This window comes from Aythya ferina (genome assembly GCF_964211825.1).
Source record: "Aythya ferina genome assembly, chromosome: 13".
Lineage (NCBI taxonomy): Eukaryota > Metazoa > Chordata > Aves > Anseriformes > Anatidae > Aythya > Aythya ferina.
In genome coordinates, this window is record NC_140311.1 from 18,679,719 (window position 1) to 18,701,894 (window position 22,176).

The following is a 22,176-nucleotide window of genomic DNA, read 5'->3' on the forward strand; positions in this document are numbered from 1 at the left end:
GGACATACAGGAGGAAGGATGATTTCTTTTCAGGAATCTAAACCTTTTATTTTTTTCCTAATTGCATTATGTGCAGAGGCCAAGAAAAGCCGACTGCCTTTCTGATATATCATAATAAATAACGCTCAGCCCATGTGTGAGAAGCTCTCCTGGCACGTCCCTCCTGAGCCCAGAGAACCCCAGGGCGAGGGGAAAACGGAGATAGGAGAATTGAAGTGGGACACAGCCTGCCTCTGTCGTTGGTGTTGTTCTGTAAAAGCCTTACTGACGGTTACAGGAACCCTACCTAACTTACACTGTGGTTTGTGAGAGACTTTCATGAAGATGGTAAAACACCGGGGAAAAAAAACGCTCCTGTGTGTAGTTATGAGAGGGTACTGCGGCAAGGAGACCACATTTCAGGCAGCTCAGACTTCTGAACACCGTGTGTAAGAGGATGCCCCATGTAATGAGTGTAAGTGCAGGGAAGGAAGAACAACTTGGTGGCAGCTGTGTGCTTGAGACTGCTGCAGAAAAGGAAGGCTGATGGCAGGATGAGGAAGAAAGATGGCCAGGCAGGCAGGGAAGCACCACAGCAAAGCACGGGGGTCAGAAGCAGATCCTCTGTGGGCTGCAATCAGTGAAGCACAGCTACTCCAGCTTCTTAAGCAGAACTGGTCTTCCACAGTGAGTGGGTGCTGGCAAATAAAAGTAGGTGAAAAGGTTGGCAGCAAAAGGACTTCCACAGAAGAAAAGGGCAATGAAGTGGTAGTTTTTGGCTTACGCAATGCATCTGCCATGCTTGCAAGGCTGATGGAGGCAATACGCATGCAGCATCCTTCCACGTTTCCTGTACTTAAAGGAAATCCTGGTGCATACTAAAACCTCTGAGCAAGAACTGTTACATTTACAAATACCCTGCCATCAGCTTAGGGATGACAGAGTGAAAGCAAACCCCAGGAACAAGCTTTCACTGAAGATAATTAAGATAATTTATTTGGGGCATTGAGTCTGTGAAGAAACAATTTCAAGTAGCTCTAAAGAGAGTTCAAGCCTATACTGCACTGAACTGCTTTCTGGATACTCACAAATATTCAAAATGTTGTGAGATACCATCTGTCTCTGCTCTGGGCAGGTTATTTATAGGTTTTCAATACTACAAAACCACTGCATAGGTTAGGAGAGAAAGGGATGCAATTGCACCAAACTGCAAAGTACTACTCAGATTTATTTCAGCTGGATTTTTTTTTTTTTTTTTGACAGCTTTTGCTTTGATCTAAAAACCACTTTTAAAGTGTCTTTCACAGGGCAGAAGACACAGTGGTACTGTTGCTTACTACAGCCTGGTTTATGGCAGCTTAAGTGGACACATTCTACCTCGTGTCAGTGGGCAGCTGGAGAGATTTGCTAAGCTGAGCTGACAAAAAACCAGTATTTCTCCCTGTTGGGCTGGATTTTTAGACCTTGTACAGCCCCACTGCTTGGCGGCAGGAACACCAGCAGCAGTGCCAGGGCTGGGGAGCGCAGAGGGGGGCACAGCACAAGGGAAGGAGCCACCACACTGCATTTCTGAGTGCAAAGGGCTAAAGGAATGCTTATAGTCAATTAAGGTATCTGCAAGAAGTTGCTGATGGGGCTTGGTAAATTTTTTATACATTCTAATGTGACCGCACAAACATTGCTTGTCATGGCCAGGAGGAGATAACAGTCTTCTCCCTTTACAAATGGATAAAAATCCCCCCAAAAGTGGATATCAAAAGGGTTTAGCAAAAATCTGTGTGGTTGGGAAGTTCAGGCATGTTTGGAGCCTTTGCAATATCACAGCAAAGCTTTGCTTGCTAAAACCTGAAACTAAAAATTCAATATTGGTTACAAGGTGGGAAAAAGCAATGGGTATTTGTACAGCTGCCATCAGTCCTTTGAACCAGATACAGAGGATGTGTTAGCTATTTTATCCTATTTTTCAATGCTGAATGATGTATTTGCAAATCAGCTGTTGCAGACAGGCCTCACACAGCATTTGTGGTCTGAACTCATAGCTCATGCATTCGAGCTAAAAATGATTAGCGTTGTTGATGAGGATTTTAGGCTACAGTGCTCCATGGAGCATCTCTTTATGGTGCACATGGGAGCCAAGAGACCCCAAATCTGAGGAGAGGGCCCCCAGCCCTTTCTAACAACAACCTGCGGTGCTGGGTTTGCCCAGTACTGCTGCATTGGCGCAACGCAGCGCTGGGAATGACTAAACAGCAGCAGGTGCAGGATGCATTGCAAATCGGACTTGCATAATCCTGTTCCTTTTCTTGATCAGGCCAGCTTTAAGACTGGGCAGCTTCCCACGAAATGCTTCACAGGCTGCCCTGTCACCTGGCGCCAGTGCTCTGCAGCCACCACTCGAGCCCACGCAGCATCATTGCCACCTAGTGACATTGGGCAGGGTGCTGCCGCTTGCTCTAAGTGCAATTGTCCCTTACAGAGCTTCACATCAGAGAAGACAGGAATCACAACCAATATTTCCAGCAGTTTTTATTATTCAAGCTGCTATTATTAAGAGAAACAAGATTTCACTACTGGTAGCAGATAACTGCTTATGCTGTGCACACACATATTTCCTTGCATGGTTTGATTTTTAAAACTTACCCCAAACCAATGTATCTGTGTTAGAAAAACAAAGACCATCATGGTTAGTCTCTTATTCAGCACAGTAAGACAAATAGTCCCTGTCTGGGAGAGGCTGAGTTGCCACAGTACAAGATCTCAGAAGTCTTGTAGTCTTATCTGGATAGGACTTAAAATGCCTCCGGATCTGCACGTCATCAACTCTTTCTATATTTCAGCAGGGTCCAAAATGTAAAAATGGACAACAGTGAGCCTAAGGATACGCAATCGCTCTTCCTGTTTCTGACAAGAAAACATAGTTCTTGTCATACAATATGTTGAGTGCTATCTTTCTGGGTTGGACAGAGGAGGCCTTCTTCATTGCTAAGAAACCTCTGTGTGGAGGGGACTGTGCATTCAGCCTTTCTATTTGTGTTTGCAGACTGTAAAATAAGGGGGGATAAAGCTGGAAAAGCAAAGAACTAATAGCCACTTCTACAGCTTTACACAACTACTAACTCCCAGCCTCCCAACCACAGAAAGAAAGAAAAAAAAAAAAAAAAAGGAGAAATTCTGTGAAATTTTGCAAATATGTTAGAAAAGATATCATGTAAGTCTAAGATGAAAGAATATATAAATACAAAAAGCACTTGTGTACATTTTAAATAATTAATGAGATTATCACTTGAAAATACTGTTGTATGACTAAGTGATTTTTCAAACAATGGCCTCTGGACCCTCAGGAGTACACAACATAACCTATGAGAAGTAACCAGGCACATCTACGCAAAGTGCCAAATGCAAATGTCAAGCATGCAAGCAAAAAAATATCCAAAGGGGATCTTTCATGAAAGCAGCAGCTTGACTGTTTTGTACAGCATGTAATATTCCTGTGAATTGCAAGTAAAAAGCAAGCTGTGAGAAACACTTGAGAGTGTTTTGTATAAACAGAAGCTACAAGCATTTGAAACTGCAGTAGAAAAGCCAGATATTAAAAAACAGTTAGTAGGCTATTTTCTATAAAGTCTAAGAACAAATGCATCAGAGACTGGAATTTTCCCACCTTAAAGACCTTTTGCATAGCTGATGTTAAGCTTCATTTTCTAGAGAGCCCTGCTTGGAAAAGCTATTTGGGTTACTCTCTAAAAACCAGTCATGTCACTCGTCTCAATTGTGCTAAGAAAAATACACTTCCCCAAGCCTTTATAAACTAATCAGATGGAAGGGCAACTGCAGGTGCTGTGGGCCTTGTCCTGTTGCAAACTATGCAACAGGGGCAGATGGCAATAGGGTGCTAAGTAATTTGGAAGAGCATTGTTTTGTGGCATACAACTAAACAAAACCTTCATACAATGGGAGAGCAATTGGCTGATGGGCAGGGCTCAAAGGGTTGTGGTAAATGAGGCCACATCTGGCTGGCGGATGGTCACTAGTGGGGTCCCTCAAGGCTCCATTTTAGGGCCAGTCCTCTTCAATGTTTTTATAAATGATTTGGATGTAGGACTAGAAGGTGTTCTGAGCAAATTTGCCGACAACACCAAACTTGGAGGAGTTGTGGACTCGGATGAGGGTGGAAAGGCCTTGCAGAGACATCTAGACAGATTGGAGAGCTGGGCGATCACCAACCGCATGAAGTTTAACAAAGGCAAGTGCTGGGTCCTGCACCTGGGATGGGGCAACCCTGGCTATATGTACAGACTGGGCAATGAGACGCTGGAGAGCAGCCCCGCAGAGAGGGCTCAGGGGGTTGTGGCTGACAGCAAGTTGAATATGAGCCAGCAGTGTGCCCTGGCAGCCAGGAGGGCCAATCGTGTCCTGGGGTGCATCAAGCACGGCATCGCTAGTAGGTCAAGGGAGGTGATTGTCCCGCTCTGCTCTGCGCTGGTCTGGCCTCGCCTAGAGTGCTGTGTGCAGTTCAAGAAGGACATTAAACTGTTGGAGAGTGTCCAGAGGAGGGCGACAAAGATGGTGAAGGGCCTAGAGGGGAAGATGTACGAGGAGTGGCTGAGGGGACTGGGCCTGTTCAGCCTGGAGAAGAGGAGGCTGAGGGGGGACCTCATCACAGTCTACAACTTCCTCGTGAGGGGGAGTGGAGAGGCAGGTGACCTATTCTCTGTAAACACCAGTGATAGGACCCGTGGGAACGGTGTTAAGCTGGGGCAGGGGAAGTTTAGGCTGGACATCAGGAAGAGGTTCTTCACCGAGAGGGTGGTTGCACACTGGAACAGGCTGCCCAGGGAAGCAGTCACTGCACCAAGCCTGTCTGAATTTAAGAAGCGATTGGACTGTGCACTTAGGCACATGGCCTAAACTTTTGGGTAGACCTGTGCAGTGCCTGGAGTTGGACTTGATGATCCTTATGGGTCCCTTCCAACTCGGGATATTCTATGATTCTATGTCTCACAACAGGGAGAATGAGAGTTTGGGGCTTAAATGGTGTATGCAGGACCATCTCTTAGGTGAGATGCTCCACTTCAGAATAATCAGGCAGTCGTGGGATCAGTTCAGAACTTCAGAGCAATGCTTCACAAATTGTACCTTTGATTGGAATCAAGGTATATACAGAAGAGACACTGCTGAGGTCTGTCTAAACACAGGGCATGAGCCACACAGCCCGTTTGTTCAGCTCAGTTGTCGATTTATGCAGGAAGATCTTGATGAGCTGCTGGGTTTGTTACTAGAAGGAGAAAACAATTACGCCTCACTCTGCCTACAGGGCTGGGGTTTGATCTTTCTGTGGACAAAAAGCTTGCAGTATTGCCTTTGTGAGTAGTCATTGGGTAAAACACCCCATTTGAAGCTTTTTTTTTTTTTTTTTTTTTTTTCTGTGTGACATCCCAAGGGCTGTTTTGGGTTTCCTTCAGCAGCACGAACCAAACTGCAGTTCAGCAGCCAGCAATCCAGACAGACACACTGCGTGAGGAGCCGCCCGGAGCTGCTCCGTTAGTGCCACTTCCAGCAGCAGACACACACAGTGCTGAGCGAGGCAGGCCCCCAGGAAACACACATCTTTATTCTCCCAACCCTCACCTGCCACAGGGCCCGCACTTTGGGACGCGCATTAGCCCTGAAGGCACGAAGAGGCGGCTCTCCTCCTGGGGCACGGCCTGGGCCACCCCTTATCGCATCCCTTATCGCACCCCTGCCGCCCCCACAGGGCCCCAGCACTGCGGCAGAGCCTCGGGCAGGAGCCCCGAGACCCGCGGGCAGGACCCGCCGTGCACATCCCGGGGCCCCCCACTGAGCCCCGGGGACCCCCCCCGGCGGCCCCGGCCCCTCTCACGGAAGCCTCGCGAGGCCTGCGCGGGGCGGAGCCGCCGCGTTTTGGGGGCGGAGGGGCCGCGACAAAATGGACCCCGGCCCCGGCAGCCCTGGCGCTCCTGCGGCCGCCCGCTCGGACGGCGAGGTGCCCTCCACCTCCACCTCCGGCGCGCAGGAGCCCGGCTCCGAGGAGGTACCGCTGCGGGGTCGGGGGCAGCCCCGGGCGGCGGTAGGGCCGCTCCCCTCGGCGCCGCTCCGCGGGCTGAGCCCCTCGGCAGGGCGAGGGCGGCCGCCGGCCTCCTCCCGGTCCCGTTTTGTGTTTATTTTTTTGGCGAAGGGTCGCGGCGGGGCCCTTCGGGACCACCGGGGGTCGCGGTCGGGTGTCCTTGGAAGCGGAGCGGGGCCGGGGGCCGGGGGCTGGGTGCTGCGGGCGCTGCCCGCCGCAGGGGGCTGCGGAGCGGGCGGTGCGGGCTCGGGGCCGGGATTGCAGCTGGGGGGAGGCACCGCCTGCCCCAGGGGTGCCAAGTGCTGTATTCCCTTACCCTGGTGCAAGAAGGGCTGTGAAGTACGCTGCAGCAATGTTAATGGGAGGGAAAAGTTTAAGGGTTTCTATGCCAGCCTGCAGCTTATTCTGCAAGATCTTATCTTAACTGATACAGAATGAGTGTTAAACGTTTAGAGGCTCTCTATAAATCATTTGGAAGCAGTTAATGGTTCAGAATATTACCAATGCTGTGCTACTGTGCCATGCTGATCATCATGTTTCTTAAGGGAAAGTATTGGTGAGTGCTCGGGGTCCATACTTAGGCCATGGAATTCCGCCTCAGCTGGGCCACAGCTGCTGGGTGCTGCAGGGTTAGGAACCGGCATGGTGACGGTGCTGATGTGCAGCCTCTTCAGCTCCTCGCCCCTTTCACTGTGTTACATCCCTGCTGGGAGCCGGGAGCTCTGCTTGGGCTGGTTGGCAGAGGTTTCAAGGTGAAGTATTTTGGACCCTTGAAGCAGCCAAGGCCTGATATTTTGGAAGCTGCTGCACGGTCCTGTCTGTTGTGAGGATTTAAATGGCACCATTTCTCAGGGGGCCTCTTATTTCTACTTCTCTGCAGTAGAAGCAGGCTGTTACTAGCCAGCTCCATGAACAAAATAAGTTAAAAGCAAAAGTCCCCTTTTACTGCTTTAATTGTTTGCAGTGAGGATTCTGCTGGTCTTCCTATTTCCTGTTAAATCAGCCCTTTAAGCAACGAAGATGCGTTCTGTAGTTTTTAGAGTAAAACTCCCATGAACTTGATAAAATATTCTGTGATTCTGGGTTATGTTAGGTACATGATATTGTTGGTAGTAAAAGAGGTGGTGTTGTTCATATCAGAATTTAAGAATTGGCAAGGTCTAGGTTTTAATAACCCAGAATATTACCCTGAAGTAAGTTCAGAGATGATGCTCGTTCCTACTATGTGTCCAGCTCCACCAGCACGGAGTAACTTTTGAATGAAGAATAGTGTTTTAATTAAAGTACAATATGCTTTTCCCTTGTAAACTCAGGAAGAGAAAGGATGCATGTGTCTTACATTCTTTTCATCAGTTTTTGGTAGTCTCCTATTTGTGTTTTTTTTTTTTTTTTTTTTTTTCTAATGTTTTGGGGCCATCAGTGTTCCACAGCTCACTGCAGTGAGGGGAGCAGGGACACAGATACAGGTGTTTTATACTGAGAGTCAAGGTGTAGGACCTGAAACACTGTAGCTGCAGTAACTTTTAATGTCAGTTTGTTTACTTGTTTAACTCAGGAAATGTGTTGTTCACAAATATACAAATAAAATTTGTTTGGTGCCCCACCATGAAGTTTCCTTCTGGGGAAATGTAACATCAGAACCCCTGTTGGAGCCATCTGCCCTAGGACTTAGTGAGATAAGTTACATCTTACTTGAGCAACTTGTTGCAGCCAGAAGGGATTTGTAGCCACCGAACTGTTTGGCTTTGTCCCAGAGACATGGCTGTTGCATTTAGTTACCTGTATGCTTGAAGAAGTTGTGAGTGACTTACCCTAGGAAATCTTAGTTGCTGCCCCCTTTTGACACAATCATTTGACCTTTTAAAATTGAACTGGGATTTTTAGAAAATCATTAAATCATCAAACAGCTTTGTTATGCACTTACTGCTGTTCATCTTTGCTGAGACTTAGGTCTTCAGGCCAAAACTTAAAAGGTATTTTAGAGCTTTAGAAAACATCCCTCCTATTTGTATCCTTCTGCCTTATCTTAAAGAGTAAGTTGGCATATGTATTTATCAGTAACGGTTCTGGAGTTGAAGTAGAATGCTGCTTTACAAGCTGTTATGTATTTAGTACTGTTTTGGTCTGTTTTTGCTACCTGACCCTGTATAGTTTATTTCATTTTGTTGTGTTTATAGTGGGCTGATGCTTAAGGCGCCTGCCGACCTCTGACTCTGCTTTTATGCAGGCATGCGCTTGGCCTGTTCCTTTCAAATTGTTAAATATGTTTCAAAAACACTTTGCATCTTTTAGTGCCTCTCAAAAATGGAAGTATTTAATAATTTTTACTTGAAGATGTGTAGAAAGGCATACTTCAAGGCTGAATTGGGTGGTGGTAGGGAAAGCAACTGCACAAAACATTCTTTCCTATGATACTTTTTTCAGAAATTATATTCTGCCAGCATTATGACTTCTGCTAGTTTTTTTTTTTTTTTTTTTTTTTTTTTTTTTTTTTTGGTAAAGCAAGTAGTAATTGAATTTGTAGAAACATGCTTTGAGTTTTTTGGCTGAGAATAACTTCTCCATGAAAAACTAAGCTTGGCCCTTTTTTAGTGCTTTCCTTCAATTCTTCCACCTTGGATCCTATTTCCAGAAATAAACATGAGAATGAGACTCACCTTCTGTTTACATTTTATCTGGTCATTCTTCAGTTACATCATAGATAATTGTTTCTCTTTTGGGTGAAGTAATGTGACTAATGCAGTCACTCCCTGTTGAAGTCATCACCTTTTTAAAAATCTGATATTTCTGCGTTCTTAAAAAATAATAATAATAAAAAAATAACACTGATATTTAATAGTGTTTACAATTTGAATTTCAGAAAAATGATCCTCCATTTCAACTCAAGCCTCCTCCAAAGGCGGCTAGGCCTGAAAAAGAAATTGATCCAGAATATGAAGAGAAGATGGTAAGTGTTCTCACAACAAAGCATACTGCAACTTTTTTGACACTTGTTTGCTTGAATTAGGTCAATAAAATTGCAAGTAACAAAAAATTACTGCAGGCAGGGTGTGTCAGAAAAGTTAAACAAACCGATGTGTCGGGTGTATGGGATAAGGCTTTGGTAGCAGGGGTGTTGCAGTGATGGCCTTTGGAAGGAGTCCAGAAGCTGCCCTCTCTCAGAGAAGAGCTGGCTCCGAAAAGCACCTGCTGCTGACCAGAGCTGAGACCATGGGTGGTGCTGGTGGTGTCTCTGAGAACAGGTTGAAGGGGGAGGAAACAGCTGTACAACAGCACCTGGGAAAGAGAGGTGAGACAGTGTGAGAGAACCAGCCCTGCAGATGCCAAGGGGGAGGGCAGGAGGTGCTCCAGGTGTTGGAGCAGAGGTTCACCTGCAGCCCCTGGTGGAGCAGGTTGTCCCCTTGCAGCCCGTGGGTCCCATGGCAGAGCAGGTCTCCATGCTGCAGCGGGGGGCCTCGTGGTACAGCCCCGTATGGATCTGCTCTTGAAGAGCTGCTGCTGGTGGGCAGCCCACATGGGATCAGTTTCTGAAGGATGGCATCCTTTGGGAAGGACCCCACTTGGAGAAGTGGAGGGAAATGTCAGGGTCTGACTACAACCCTCCTTTCTCTCTGCACTGCCTGGGAGTGGAATTAGAAGAGTGTGTGGTGGGAAGATGTTTTTAGGCTGCTTTTTGTTTTCATTGCTCTAGTCTACTATCAAATGCCAATAAACTATATTATTCGTCCTTATGCTGAGTTTATTTTCAATGTGATGGTAATTGGCGAGTGATTTCCCTGTCTTTATCTCTGTGATAGTTCTCACAAGTATTTCTGTCTGTGTTGATTTCTGGAGTTGGAGGCTGTGGTTTTTGTACTCAGTAGGTGCCAGTGTGTTTTTTTTGTTTTTTTTTTTCCCCACCATGGATTTGATCACTTCCTTTTTTTTTTTTTTTTCTTAGGTAGATTTAATATTGAGACCCTACTTCTGTAAGGAGTTTCTAGTCAACTGCATTTTACACTTGACACCACTGTTTCAGTTTTGAATATCTGATAGTTCTTTGACCTCACAAGTCATGTCAGAGGCTTCCTTAAGGTTCTCTTTAAATGAAAGAAGTACTGAAGCTGCCAGTTTCTTGTCATATAAAAATAAAAAGGGTTTAAATATTGAGATTTCTTGTGATATGATTCATAACAATGCAAAAGAGGATCTATCCATGACCAAAATTTAGGGAGCTTACAGTGCTGGAGAAGAGAGAAGACCTCTTCTGTATTACACAAAGGAAGAAACCAGGTGGACACTGCAAGTTTTGTTCTTGAGTGACACACCTATGAAGTTCTTGAATAAAGCTGGGAATCGGTGTCCTACTGCATCTATCTTAAAAGATCTAGGATTAAATGGATGCCTAGTAATTCCAGCAGAATTTCTGGGGTCCAGGGAAGAGTGTGATTATCACAGATTACTACCTACCTGATCTAATACTTCTTTTGTCTAGACAGAAGACACAAGTAAACTCATTTGTTGAGAATGAACTGGATAACGTTTATTTGGTCGCAAGTCACCCACTTTTAAAATAAATGCATTGTGAATACAGTGCCCTCATGTGGCAAGATGTTGCTTTGCATGTTCATTTTTAATGCCTTTATCTCTGGTGTTACAGCTGTTAGAGCACTTACACTTGTAAGTTACACACAGAAAAGCTTTGCTCACACTTCTCTAAAAAGGTTATGGTACAAAACTAGTTTCGCTTCCATAGCTTATGGCAAGACAGAAAAATGAGATCACATGAAAATTGCTTTAAATGGTAGAGTGTTACACGATGCTTAGAAATGGCACAAAGACTGATAGCAATTACGTTCATCTGGTAGCAGTTGCCTTTTACCCTATTTTTCTTTGAAAATCAAGTTTTCTGTATACAGGGGATGATGTGTTTTGGTATGGTGATATAGATGTGTGCATATGGCTTGTCACAAATGTAATAAGTAATAAAGAATCATTAAGGCTGGAAGAAACCTTCAAAATCACCTGGTCCAGCTGTCCCCCTGCTACCAATGTTACCCACTAAACCATGTCCCTAACCTTTGCTTGAACACCCTCCGGGATAGTGATGCCACCAACTCCCTGTGCAACCTGTTCCAACACCTGACCACTCTTTCTGAGGAGAAATGTCTCCTAATTTTCACCCTGAACCTCCCCTTGTGGAACTTGAGACCATTCCCTCTAGTCCTATCACAGTTACCTGTGAGAAGAGGCTGACCCCCAGCTTCCCCCACCTTCCTTTCAGGGAGTTGTAGAGAGCAATGAGGTGTCCCCTGATCCTTCTCTTCTCCAGACTAAACACTCCTAGTCCCCCTCAGCTGTTCCTCACAGGACTTGTGCTCCAGGCCCTTCACCAGCTTCATTGCCCTTCTCTGGACACGCTCCAGGGCCTCCGTGTCCTTCTTGTAGCGAGGAGCCCAAAGCTGAGCCTAGCACTCAAGGGGCGGCCTCACCAGAGCAAAGTACAGGGGGACGATCACCTCCCTGCTCCTGCTGGCTGCACTACTCCTGATACAAGGCAGGATGCCGTTGGCCTTCTTGGCCACCCTTGGCACGCTGCTGGCTCACATTCAGGCAAGCATCAACCAGATCCTTTTGAAATCTGACAGCCAAAGTCATGAACTTCAGTGCAAGCAGTGTTGAGCTTGTCCATCCCTGTTACTTTAGTCATACTTCCAAATCCAGAGGTACCACAATGTTGTCTCAGATGTAGTCCTGATAACCTTGAAGCCGATGGAACCACTGACATGAGCAAAGCTCGGATTTCTTTTACCGCAAGTCAGAACTGTACTTTTAAAATACCTTCTGTGCAGAATCCTTTAAACATGCCCTCAGGGTTACTCATGTGCCCTGCAGGCTTAAGGAATACATGAGTAAACTCTTTTTGAGTTGTTTTTACTAATTTTTGGATTTTGAATGGGGATGAGTAGCTAGGAGGAGGGTATCAGCTCTTGACTGTCTTCCAGATTGCTCTGGTTTTCATGAAGGGTCTTTTGAACTACCAGAAGTCACCTTGGGGTGCTCTAAAGCAATTCATGCTAAGCTGAAATCTGAAGCGGTTCAAGAGCTATTTCACGATGCCTGTAGCCTTCTTGAGTTGGCTAAGAGTAAGCAGGTGGTCTTGCCGGTCTTTGCTCATATAAGTTGCCTTCATGAGTGTCTCAATTCTGTTTCTTAATAAAAATACATTTTTTAATGAAATCATTGATTTTATTTTATTTTATTTTTTTTAATATTTCTTCCCACTTTGGAAACCAGAAAGCAGATAGAGCAAAAAGATTTGAGTTCCTCCTGAAGCAGACAGAACTCTTTGCACATTTTATCCAACCTGCGGCACAAAAATCACCAACGTCTCCTTTGAAAGTCAAGCTGGGACGGCCACGGATAAAGAAAGATGAAAAGCAGTGTTTGATTTCAGCTGGGGAGTATGTCTTATTCTTACTTCTGACTTGCTATGCTTTCAAACTAATTATGCCATTTAATACACAAATTTATTTAATAGCATAGAGGTTGTGCTTTGAGTCCAGAACTTTTCCTATTAACGGTGTATCACAATTTCATTAAAAATGGGTTGATATATGTATACTGGCTCATATAGGTTAGTATGAGCTTGGATCAAGAGGGCACTTGTAAATTAAAATCCTTGTTTATTGCTGTTTACCATATTCTGGTCTATATTGTGGAGTGGTTTTGAATGGCATAAATTGAATTTATTTTGCATGACACTAAACCAGAAGATGTGCTACAGGAATGCACCTGATATGCTCCAGCTGCTAGTGGACATGTCAGTTGAACCAGAGTGGAATCAAGTTAAAATAACAAAACATGCAAGTAATGTGGGTGTTGGATCCTCAGCATGAATTGCCTCACTGCACAAGTCCTTCTACATTAGTCGCTAATCCAGACACACCCTGCAAGTAGTGTTAATGAGGAGTCTTGTCATAGCTAACACCAAATTTCTGGAATGTTAACCAAATGATGTTTTCTGTCTTATCAATTGTTAAAAAATAATTTGGGGATCAAATGTGTGAACCTTCTGGATAGTATACTTACCAAGTAATTGGTTCTAAGGCCAGTTCTGATGTGGGTGTTTTATTTCTGTTGCTTATTAAATAGTGCCTCAGAGAACTCGTGGTACTTGTTAGAGTATGGCTATGACTCTGGAGGAGAGAGATTCACATCAGCCTTTCCAATTAAAGCTGGAATGAGCCAGGAGGAACAGTGAATTAATAGGATGTGATTTTAGTCAAAGGTCAGGGTGCTAGAACGTACAGGCACATTGTAGGTAAATTACTTGGTTTTCTTATAAGTTCTTATTTAGTTTTAAAAGTTTGAAATTTTCATGTGCACACAATTTGTGTTCTTCAGCTATCGCCACAGGCGCACGGAACAAGAAGAAGATGAAGAGCTATTGTCAGAAAGTCGGAAAACATCTAATGTGTGCATTCGATTTGAGGAGTCTCCTTCGTGTAAGTATTCTACTGATGGCTTTCTGATTGCTTTGATGTAGTTACAAGCTGATGAGCAGAACACAATGAAAATTTTATACTCAGAATTTGTATTTTTCTACTTAGAGGAATCTTACATTTACAGATGTGAAAGGAGGAACGCTAAGGGATTATCAGGTTAGAGGTTTGAACTGGATGATCTCACTGTATGAAAATGGTGTTAATGGCATTCTGGCAGATGAAATGGTAAGCAACAATTTTTTTGTTGTTGTTGTTGTTTTTTTTTTTTTTTTTTTTTTTGTGGAACTTAACCATCCTTTTCTGACACTCATTTTAGTGATGTGGTTTAATATTGGACTTCGCAATGCTAGGTTAAAGGTTGGACTAGATCTGAGATGTCTTCTTCAACCTAAATGATTCTGATTTGTATAACCTTCAGTTGCCCAATTACTTAACAGTGAATGTAAATTATGGCATTTGTGCATTAAGTCAATCTCTTAATAGTAAAAAGTAGATGAAAAGGTAGAATTATTCAAGTAATTACTGCCCCAGTTGTGTCAATGGTAACTTAGAGTCTGTGTATATTTCAAATACATGGAAATGTATAATTGCCATTTCTTTTTTTGTATATGTGGTTAATGCTCAAATGTAACACAGGTGTGCAAATGTCTTTCTCCAGCACTGCTGAGAAGGATGAATGTGTGCAAGATTGATGTCCAAGGTTTTGATGCTTCTGATGAATATCATAATGTCTTCTCTTTGCATCTGGAGTTCAACTTAATACATCTTTAAAGTATTTTTTAAATTATTTGGTAAAAAATAAAGTAATTTTGAATAGTTAAACAAGATATGTATATAACATGGATATTAATATTCAGTAGTAGTAGTTACTCTGAGCAAAATTCAAACATTAAACTACCTACAGTAGTGACTGTATATGCAGTAGTATGGATCATTTTATAACAGGTAGATTTTCACACCTGGAACTGTAATATAATGAAAGATACTGCAAAGATATTGCAAACTCTTGCTGCGTGTATTTTGCTATAAACTGCTCTACTGGCAGAATGATATACTAAGAAAATTGTTTGAAACTATTTCTGTATGGCATTTTGTTTTAGAAAGTTTCTTTTCCTGCTCTTTGTCCGTGTAGGGTCTTGGTAAGACTCTGCAAACAATAGCATTATTAGGCTATCTGAAGCATTACCGAAACATTCCTGGGCCACACATGGTCCTGGTTCCAAAATCAACTTTGCACAATTGGATGAATGAATTTAAACGCTGGGTACCATCGTTACGTGCTGTTTGCCTTATTGGAGACAAAGATGCCAGAGTAAGTGTTGTACATTGAAATGAAGTGTATGTTATTTGTCAGAAAGTAGCATTTGGGGACGTGGAACTCTCAGTAAGCCACTTCCTTAATTACAGTTTTTCTTTCCAGTGATCTTTAACTATATTAGCATTGAAAATGCAAAACGTTAGACTTGTGAGGACAAAATGCCGATCAGTAAGTGAAATAATAGATTGGAATCAAGGTGCAGCTGTCTGTTACTCACCTCTTCTGTTGTCTTCCTCTTTGATTTTTGCACCTATTTTTTATTTCTTCTCTATTTACATTATTACAGCATTTATTAGTTTTCCTTTATTGTCCTTACCTAGTTGTCTCTTTCCTCACATTTTTTTTCAGTTGACTGTACTTACATGTAATGTCCATACTTTGCCTTTTAACTAGGATTCTATCACAGAGTTTTCATCTTTCTTAACTGAAGGCTTTGAGTTAGATATAGGGTGGTTTGTTACTTAAAGGGGGGAATGACCTGGAGGTTCCTGTGAATTCTGTGGTACCCTCATACAGATTGCATGGATGCCTGTTTCTGAGAGGAACTGCTGGGCATGCTAATGACTTAGTTACTTCCAGTGCTTCAGTGTCAGATTGTAAAAGATTCTCTTTTTTTAAAAGATCTCTTCCAGATCGTTTTAATTTGGAATCTGGTAATACTTGTACCACAGTAGTGTTTGTTGCTAGTTCCATGGGATGAAATTAAGATAGTGGTGAAGGGAAGCATGTACCTTCACTGTATACCTCCTGTGCTTTCAGAATCTTGTGTTGGTATTGTCAAAACTTTTTTTTTTTTTTTTTTTTCACTTTAGCCACATTAGAGACAGTCTCTCTCTGAGTTTATAGTTGCATTACCAAGTCAGTGCAGAGTGCTGTAGAGAACTCCCTTATTAGGTGGTTCTTCAAGGCAACACACTTCACATCAGTCCTTTTAGTTAGGGTCATATATGCATCCTACTAAAAAAGTTATTGGAGAGCAGCGTGTTGTAACTTTTTCATATGAAGGATATCGTATACCTATCAATAAATGGGACAGAGGAGAGAGATTTTTAGGAAAGAGAGGAGGAGGGAGTGGGCTACGTGGGCTGTTTCAAAACACTTTGCTGTGGATTGTGTGTCTTTGGGCTGGATAGTCTAGATGTTTTTTTCATTATTGGTAGTTTTTCCTATGTTTAAATTACAGAAAAAAATACTGGAGAGTAAATACTGAACTTCAAATAGAAGAATTTTTTTTTTTTTTTTTTTTTTTTTTTTTTTTTGGTGTCTGTGCCTAAAGTGCAAAGGATTGAAAGCTTTTGTTACAGTAACATTTGGTTATACAAAAGATTTTTCAGACTTTGTGTGCTAACTTAGTACTTTGTTAATGTTGGCAGAGGTAGGTTTTACTGAATTTCAAATACATTGTATATATTTATAAATGTTATTAATTCAATTGCTCTACTGTAGGCTGCTTTTATCCGTGATGTTATGATGCCTGGTGAATGGGATGTTTGTGTTACATCATATGAAATGGTAATTAAAGAGAAGTCAGTCTTCAAAAAATTTAACTGGAGGTACCTGGTAATTGATGAAGCCCACAGAATAAAGAATGAGAAGTCTAAGGTAAAATTAAAGTTACTTGATCCTTAAGATATTTTGATACAAGATTCCACCTGATTTTAGTAAACTTCAAATTTTAAGTGTGATGTATTAAATATAAGCAGTAAGCTGTTAGGCTGTGGATATGACTTTCTTGTAGCTCACTGTCTATAAATTCAGTTCATATGGTTTCAGAAACAGATGAAAATTGGTTATACTCAAATATGTGATGATAACTATTTGTCGTATTCCTAGCTGTCAGAGATTGTCCGTGAGTTCAAGACAACGAACCGATTGCTGCTTACTGGAACACCTTTACAGAATAACCTCCATGAGCTGTGGGCATTGCTCAACTTCCTTTTACCTGATGTCTTTAATTCTGCAGATGTAAGTAGAGGTTTGGAAGTAAAATTTTGCTATTTTCATTCTTAGGCTGGTTTCTGCAGGAGAGAATGGCCGGCCTAATAAGAGATGTAAGATTTGAAAGACCTGGTTTCAATTGAAGCTCTGTGGCTTGCCAAAATATAGACTGTTTTTTTGCACTATATAGTTAAAACAATACGTTGTGTTAGTGCAGTGCTAGTGATAACAAATCTAATACTTTGCATAGTTCTAGAGTTATGCAAAGTGAAGGAAAATTTGGGAAGGCAGTGCAGAGGGAAGAATATGGAGCATCCAAATGGGCATAAGCCCTTTTTCATTAGAATTTGAGTCATCTTTCTCTTCTTTTACTGTTAATGCTCCCTTGTATGCATGCATTACTTCTGTGTTTTTTTGCTGTCATGTTTTGTATCACATTTACCTCGTAAGGTTTTGTTTTCTCATTTACTCTTGCCCCATCATTAAACAAGCAAGAAGGATAAGAGCTTGAATATTCCTCTGGTGAACGTAGATAACATGGGAAATGGAGAATAGTAATAATATTTTGTCAGTTGGAGTTATTTGACTTAAATGTTATGATGTGCTGGGTAGCTGTCACAGAATTGTGGCCTGATTTTCCTTCACTCACAGAAGTCATTTTTCTCAAGATCTATGTTGCTCTTGGAGGAAAAAAGTCAGTATGTCTGTTAAAAAGGCAAATGATAAACTGGTCATACTTGTGCTGTTTCTTCCCACAGGATTTTGACTCATGGTTTGATACTAAAAATTGTCTTGGTGATCAGAAGCTTGTAGAAAGACTTCATGCTGTAAGTAATTAAAGCCTTAATCAAGTGTTGTCATTAGCATACACAGCAACAAAGAAGAACTGAGTATTTACATATTTATCTAAGTCCAAGTTGAAGAGATGAACATGGAGGACTGACTTACTTATAGAAATGCCCAGCTGAATTTTTGTGAATGAAATACCAGAACTTATTTTTTTCAGTCACTAGTTTTTGTAATGTTACTGTTTGAAGCAGATAGTCTGCACATAAAATACAAAGAGAATTTTGAGACCTTTTGAAAACTATTTATTATCCTGAATATTATCTTGATACATCTTTTAGGCTAGCCTGAAAAGGCACGTCTTTATCTTTGTTTTGCTGTGCACAAGATAATAGGGTAATAAAATAAATCATAAGGAAGTCCAATGTATATTGCTTATCTTTGAAGTGGTGTATTTGATATACACTTCTAGTGGTAATAAAACAGACTGTAGAGGGAAATAGATTTTATGAGCTCATGGGTTTGGTCCTTGCTCAGTACAGCAAGTAGGATGAGTATGAAAATTTTAATGTAACGTTACACACTTCAAGTATGAACTTGGCAGCTTAGTAGTGGACAACTTAATTTTTCAGACTGTAGCACAATTGTTCTGAGGGAGTCACCATGAGAGCAATAGATATTGGTTAGTTTTGGATAAATGTCACAAAAGTTAATCTATTCTTTTATTTGAGGTAATCAGTTTTAAATAAATGTATGTTTGAAAAAACTCAATTTTTATAGGTTTTGAAGCCATTCTTATTACGTCGCATAAAAGCAGAAGTGGAAAAGAGTTTGCCTCCAAAGAAGGAAGTAAAAATTTATCTTGGACTCAGCAAAATGCAGAGGGAATGGTGAGTTATTCTCATTAAAGCAAGATTCTTTTCTGATGAAAAACAGTACAGCTCTTCATACTGATTTTTTTTGCAGTTGCATATTAAGACTGTCAAATGGAGAAGCCTATTTATAGCTGTCTTTGGGGCATTTTAAGGGTGCATGAGTTGCAAAGAGCTCAAAAACTGTAATAAAAAGGGATGGGAGGAATAAAGCAGAATCTTCTTTTCCTCTCAAGTTTATTTGAAAGAATGTATGCCTAATAAGTTTCATTTTTTGATCCAAATATATATGTGCCAGTAAAAGTCTCAAACTTGAAATTAATGTGGCCTCAGGAGCCACATACCGAGAATAAAAGTGAGGAAAGAAGTGTGCATGTTTTTTTTTTAAATTCAGTCTATTTCTTTATGCAGATCTCAGGTCAATGTAGCGGTTTCAGTAGAGTCAGTGATATCTTATTTGACTTCATAATCCTAAAAAAAGTTAAAAGAAAATGATAAGAAAACATAGTACATGATAGATCACTATCACTCAATGACAATTGCCGTTTATGTTAGGTATGGATTTATAAATCCTTATCAGTCAGAATTTTTCTCCAAGTTTTATAAATAATGAACCATTTTATTGTATGAACAAAACCAATTCCCACTTCCAGTAATGAGTAATCAGGATTTGCAGGGTTTCATTTATGTTTTAAATATGAAATGAAAATGGTTATTCAAAACTGCCTGTAAAACTTCAGGTATACAAGGATCTTGATGAAAGATATTGATATCCTAAATTCAGCTGGGAAAATGGATAAGATGCGTCTGCTGAATATTCTGATGCAGTTGCGGAAGTGTTGTAATCATCCTTACCTATTTGATGGTGCTGAGCCTGGCCCTCCTTACACCACTGACACACATCTCATCACTAACAGTGGTAAAATGTTAGTTCTGGATAAACTGCTAGCAAAACTCAGAGAGCAAGGTGAGTAGTGCTTATAAACAACGCTCTGAATAGTCATCATAAGTAAAATTGCATTGTAAAACTTGCATGATTCATTCTTGTCTCTCCTCCAGTGAGAGCATTCATTACTTTCAATGAGGTTTTTGTTGAAATTTTATTTTCAGTGGATACTAACACACAGAGGAAAGGAGGTCTTATGGGAATGGTGAGGAAGTGATACGATGCAGTAGAAAGGAAGGGAAGGGTCTACCTGCTGTATTGAAGAGCATTTCTGATGAGAGCATTAGTTTGTTTGTGTACGCCAGTTGTCAGCTACTTATCTTACCATGTTTTCACATGTTCTGTTTCTTCAGCTGCATATTTCTTATGTATAAATTATCAGACAATGGGCCTTGAGGAGAAGTTAGATCAATACCAGAAAAGTAACTTCAAAAGAAAGACTTAAGTTAGCATAGTACAGAATATTGCACGTGAGTTCTTACTGATGTTCAATAGTAAGCTCTATACTGAGGGTAATGTAAAAACATAAAATCAACAACAAAATCTTCTGTGTTGTTCTGTCAGGTTCCAGAGTTCTACTTTTTAGCCAGATGACTCGTTTATTGGATATTTTGGAAGACTATTGTATGTGGCGTGGATATGAGTACTGCCGACTTGATGGACAGACACCACATGAAGAAAGAGAGGTAGGACAGATGTATAAATAAAATATGTCTGTTTTACGTATTAAATTAAGAAGCTGTTATTTGCAGATGATTATAATTCCTAAAAATATGTTATCATTCCTTAAAAGAAATCATATGTTAAAAACAAAAAATGTTATGATTTGAAAAGGCAGCTGAGTTTGTATACTTTTTCTAACCATAAGTTCATAGTAAAGTAGATTTCATGTGTTCCTCAACTAAGTGAACAATTGCATATTTTGTTAACTCGGAGTAGGTTTGCACAAGTGAAAATATCCACGTTCTCTGTTAAAGATTTTTTGCTCTGAAAATTAAATTTCCAAGAAGTTTGACTGAAATGTAATTAACATATTGGAAACAGCTCTGATGTATTAATGATGCTTTTCTTTTAGGAAGCAATAGACACATTTAATGCTCCCAACAGCAGTAAATTCATTTTCATGCTGAGTACCAGAGCTGGAGGTCTAGGAATTAATTTGGCAACTGCTGATGTGGTGATTCTCTATGACTCAGATTGGAACCCTCAAGTAGATCTGCAAGCCATGGTGAGTTAATTTTCTAATACATGGTGGTAATTAGTTATGATTGTTCAATTTTGTGTAAGTATTTCCAGAACCTGCATTTTTGTTGGTTTTTGTCTTCATTACCAACAAAGTAAGGAGTGAAATAATAATACTTTGGCTATTGCCAAAATAGTAGAGAATTAAAAGCTTGCAGCATTACATTCAGCCCTCTTGGAAGGCTTATGCTTTTGCAAACCACCTTGTTTCTGCATAAACGTACCAGCAAATAAAGTCAAAACTATGAAAAGAAACCCTTATATTCTCTTTCTGACTGCTAGTTAATTTCTAAAATCAAGGTTTATAATTCTGGAATTAAAAAAATCTCATGAGCCTTCTTGCATGTTTGAGGTTATTGGTCCTGTCTTCTAATGTTCTGAAACAAATCAAGAATTTACTGTGAATATCTTTGCCTTCGTTTGAGATGCAGACTGATTACCAATATTAATAGTACTAAATTCCTGGAAACTGACCGGGATGATTTGTGAGCTTTAGGTTTTTCAGGAAGCTACTGAATATGACGCAGAAGAGTAAAAGATTTAACAGCTCTTCTTTAGAGGACACTCAATTTTGGTGCCAGCAGTCTGAAGGACGATTATTCTTTTTCTTTTCTGAGGACAAATTTTCATATAAGCTCGCTGGAGAAGAGAGCCACAAGTTTTGATAGAAACAAATAAAGTATGTTTGTTCTAACTTCATTTGCTGTGCACTAGACCTGTAAAATGTGAGCTGCATACTGATGCTTTAACATAGCTCATGTGGGACAGCTCTGTTATTGAAGCTGTAGCTACATGACTTTGCACATGGAATTAGTACTATCAAGCTAGGGGTGTCAAGGGACGCTACTTTTGTCACGTGAACTGAATGCAATGCAGGTCTGTCTGCATATGTAGTTGTATCTCCACATACCAGCAGCAGTTCAGACAGGCATTCCATTTTCTGCATTTATGATGAGGTAGATGTGTTTATTGCAATAGAATGACCCAGACTTAAAAGGTGTAATAGCCACATATAAGTAGATTACTCTTGTATACTGTTGAATAAGGAAGGAGCCAAGGAATTTATGCTAGCTTCAGTCTGATGTTTCTGCTTATATAGCAAACTGCATATTGCTTGTGAGTATTTGCTGCTGAACACTCATTGATTTATGTTTGTTAGGATCGTGCGCATCGTATTGGTCAAAAGAAACCAGTACGGGTGTTCCGACTAATCACTGATAATACTGTTGAAGAGAGGATTGTAGAAAGAGCTGAAATAAAACTGAGACTGGACTCTATAGTTATACAACAAGGTATCAACTGCTCTAAATGTTTTTCTGCAACAGAATTGTTCAGTCCCTTTAAATTATGGGTTAAATAACTGTACAAGCATACAGTATGAGAGAAAACAGGCCTTGTGTATAATAATAGTATGCTAAAGCTACTTAAATTATAATGTATAAGTTATTCAGTTGTTCAGCTTAATTTTTGAAAGAATTATTATCCTGAGTGATGTGGGCTTAGATTCAAAGTAAGACTCTAAA

The 22,176-nt window shown here is 41.0% G+C and overlaps 1 protein-coding gene across 1 annotated transcript in view; it reads left to right on the top strand.

Annotated features, from left to right (window-relative positions):
* The first annotated feature begins 5,878 nt into the window (after nt 1-5,878).
* Nucleotides 5,879-22,176, top strand: part of SMARCA1 (SNF2 related chromatin remodeling ATPase 1) — a 28,889-nt gene continuing 12,591 nt past the window's right edge. Inside the window, exons 1-14 of the mRNA XM_084534043.1 lie at nt 5,879-6,031; nt 8,925-9,011; nt 12,341-12,507; nt 13,451-13,551; nt 13,676-13,776; nt 14,684-14,863; nt 16,316-16,471; nt 16,703-16,834; nt 17,566-17,634; nt 18,374-18,483; nt 19,206-19,432; nt 19,976-20,097; nt 20,487-20,639; nt 21,813-21,945. Coding sequence (XP_084390169.1) covers nt 5,927-6,031; nt 8,925-9,011; nt 12,341-12,507; nt 13,451-13,551; nt 13,676-13,776; nt 14,684-14,863; nt 16,316-16,471; nt 16,703-16,834; nt 17,566-17,634; nt 18,374-18,483; nt 19,206-19,432; nt 19,976-20,097; nt 20,487-20,639; nt 21,813-21,945 — 1,843 coding nt within the window. The 5' untranslated portion in view covers nt 5,879-5,926. The remainder of the gene's footprint in view (nt 6,032-8,924; nt 9,012-12,340; nt 12,508-13,450; nt 13,552-13,675; nt 13,777-14,683; nt 14,864-16,315; nt 16,472-16,702; nt 16,835-17,565; nt 17,635-18,373; nt 18,484-19,205; nt 19,433-19,975; nt 20,098-20,486; nt 20,640-21,812; nt 21,946-22,176) is intronic.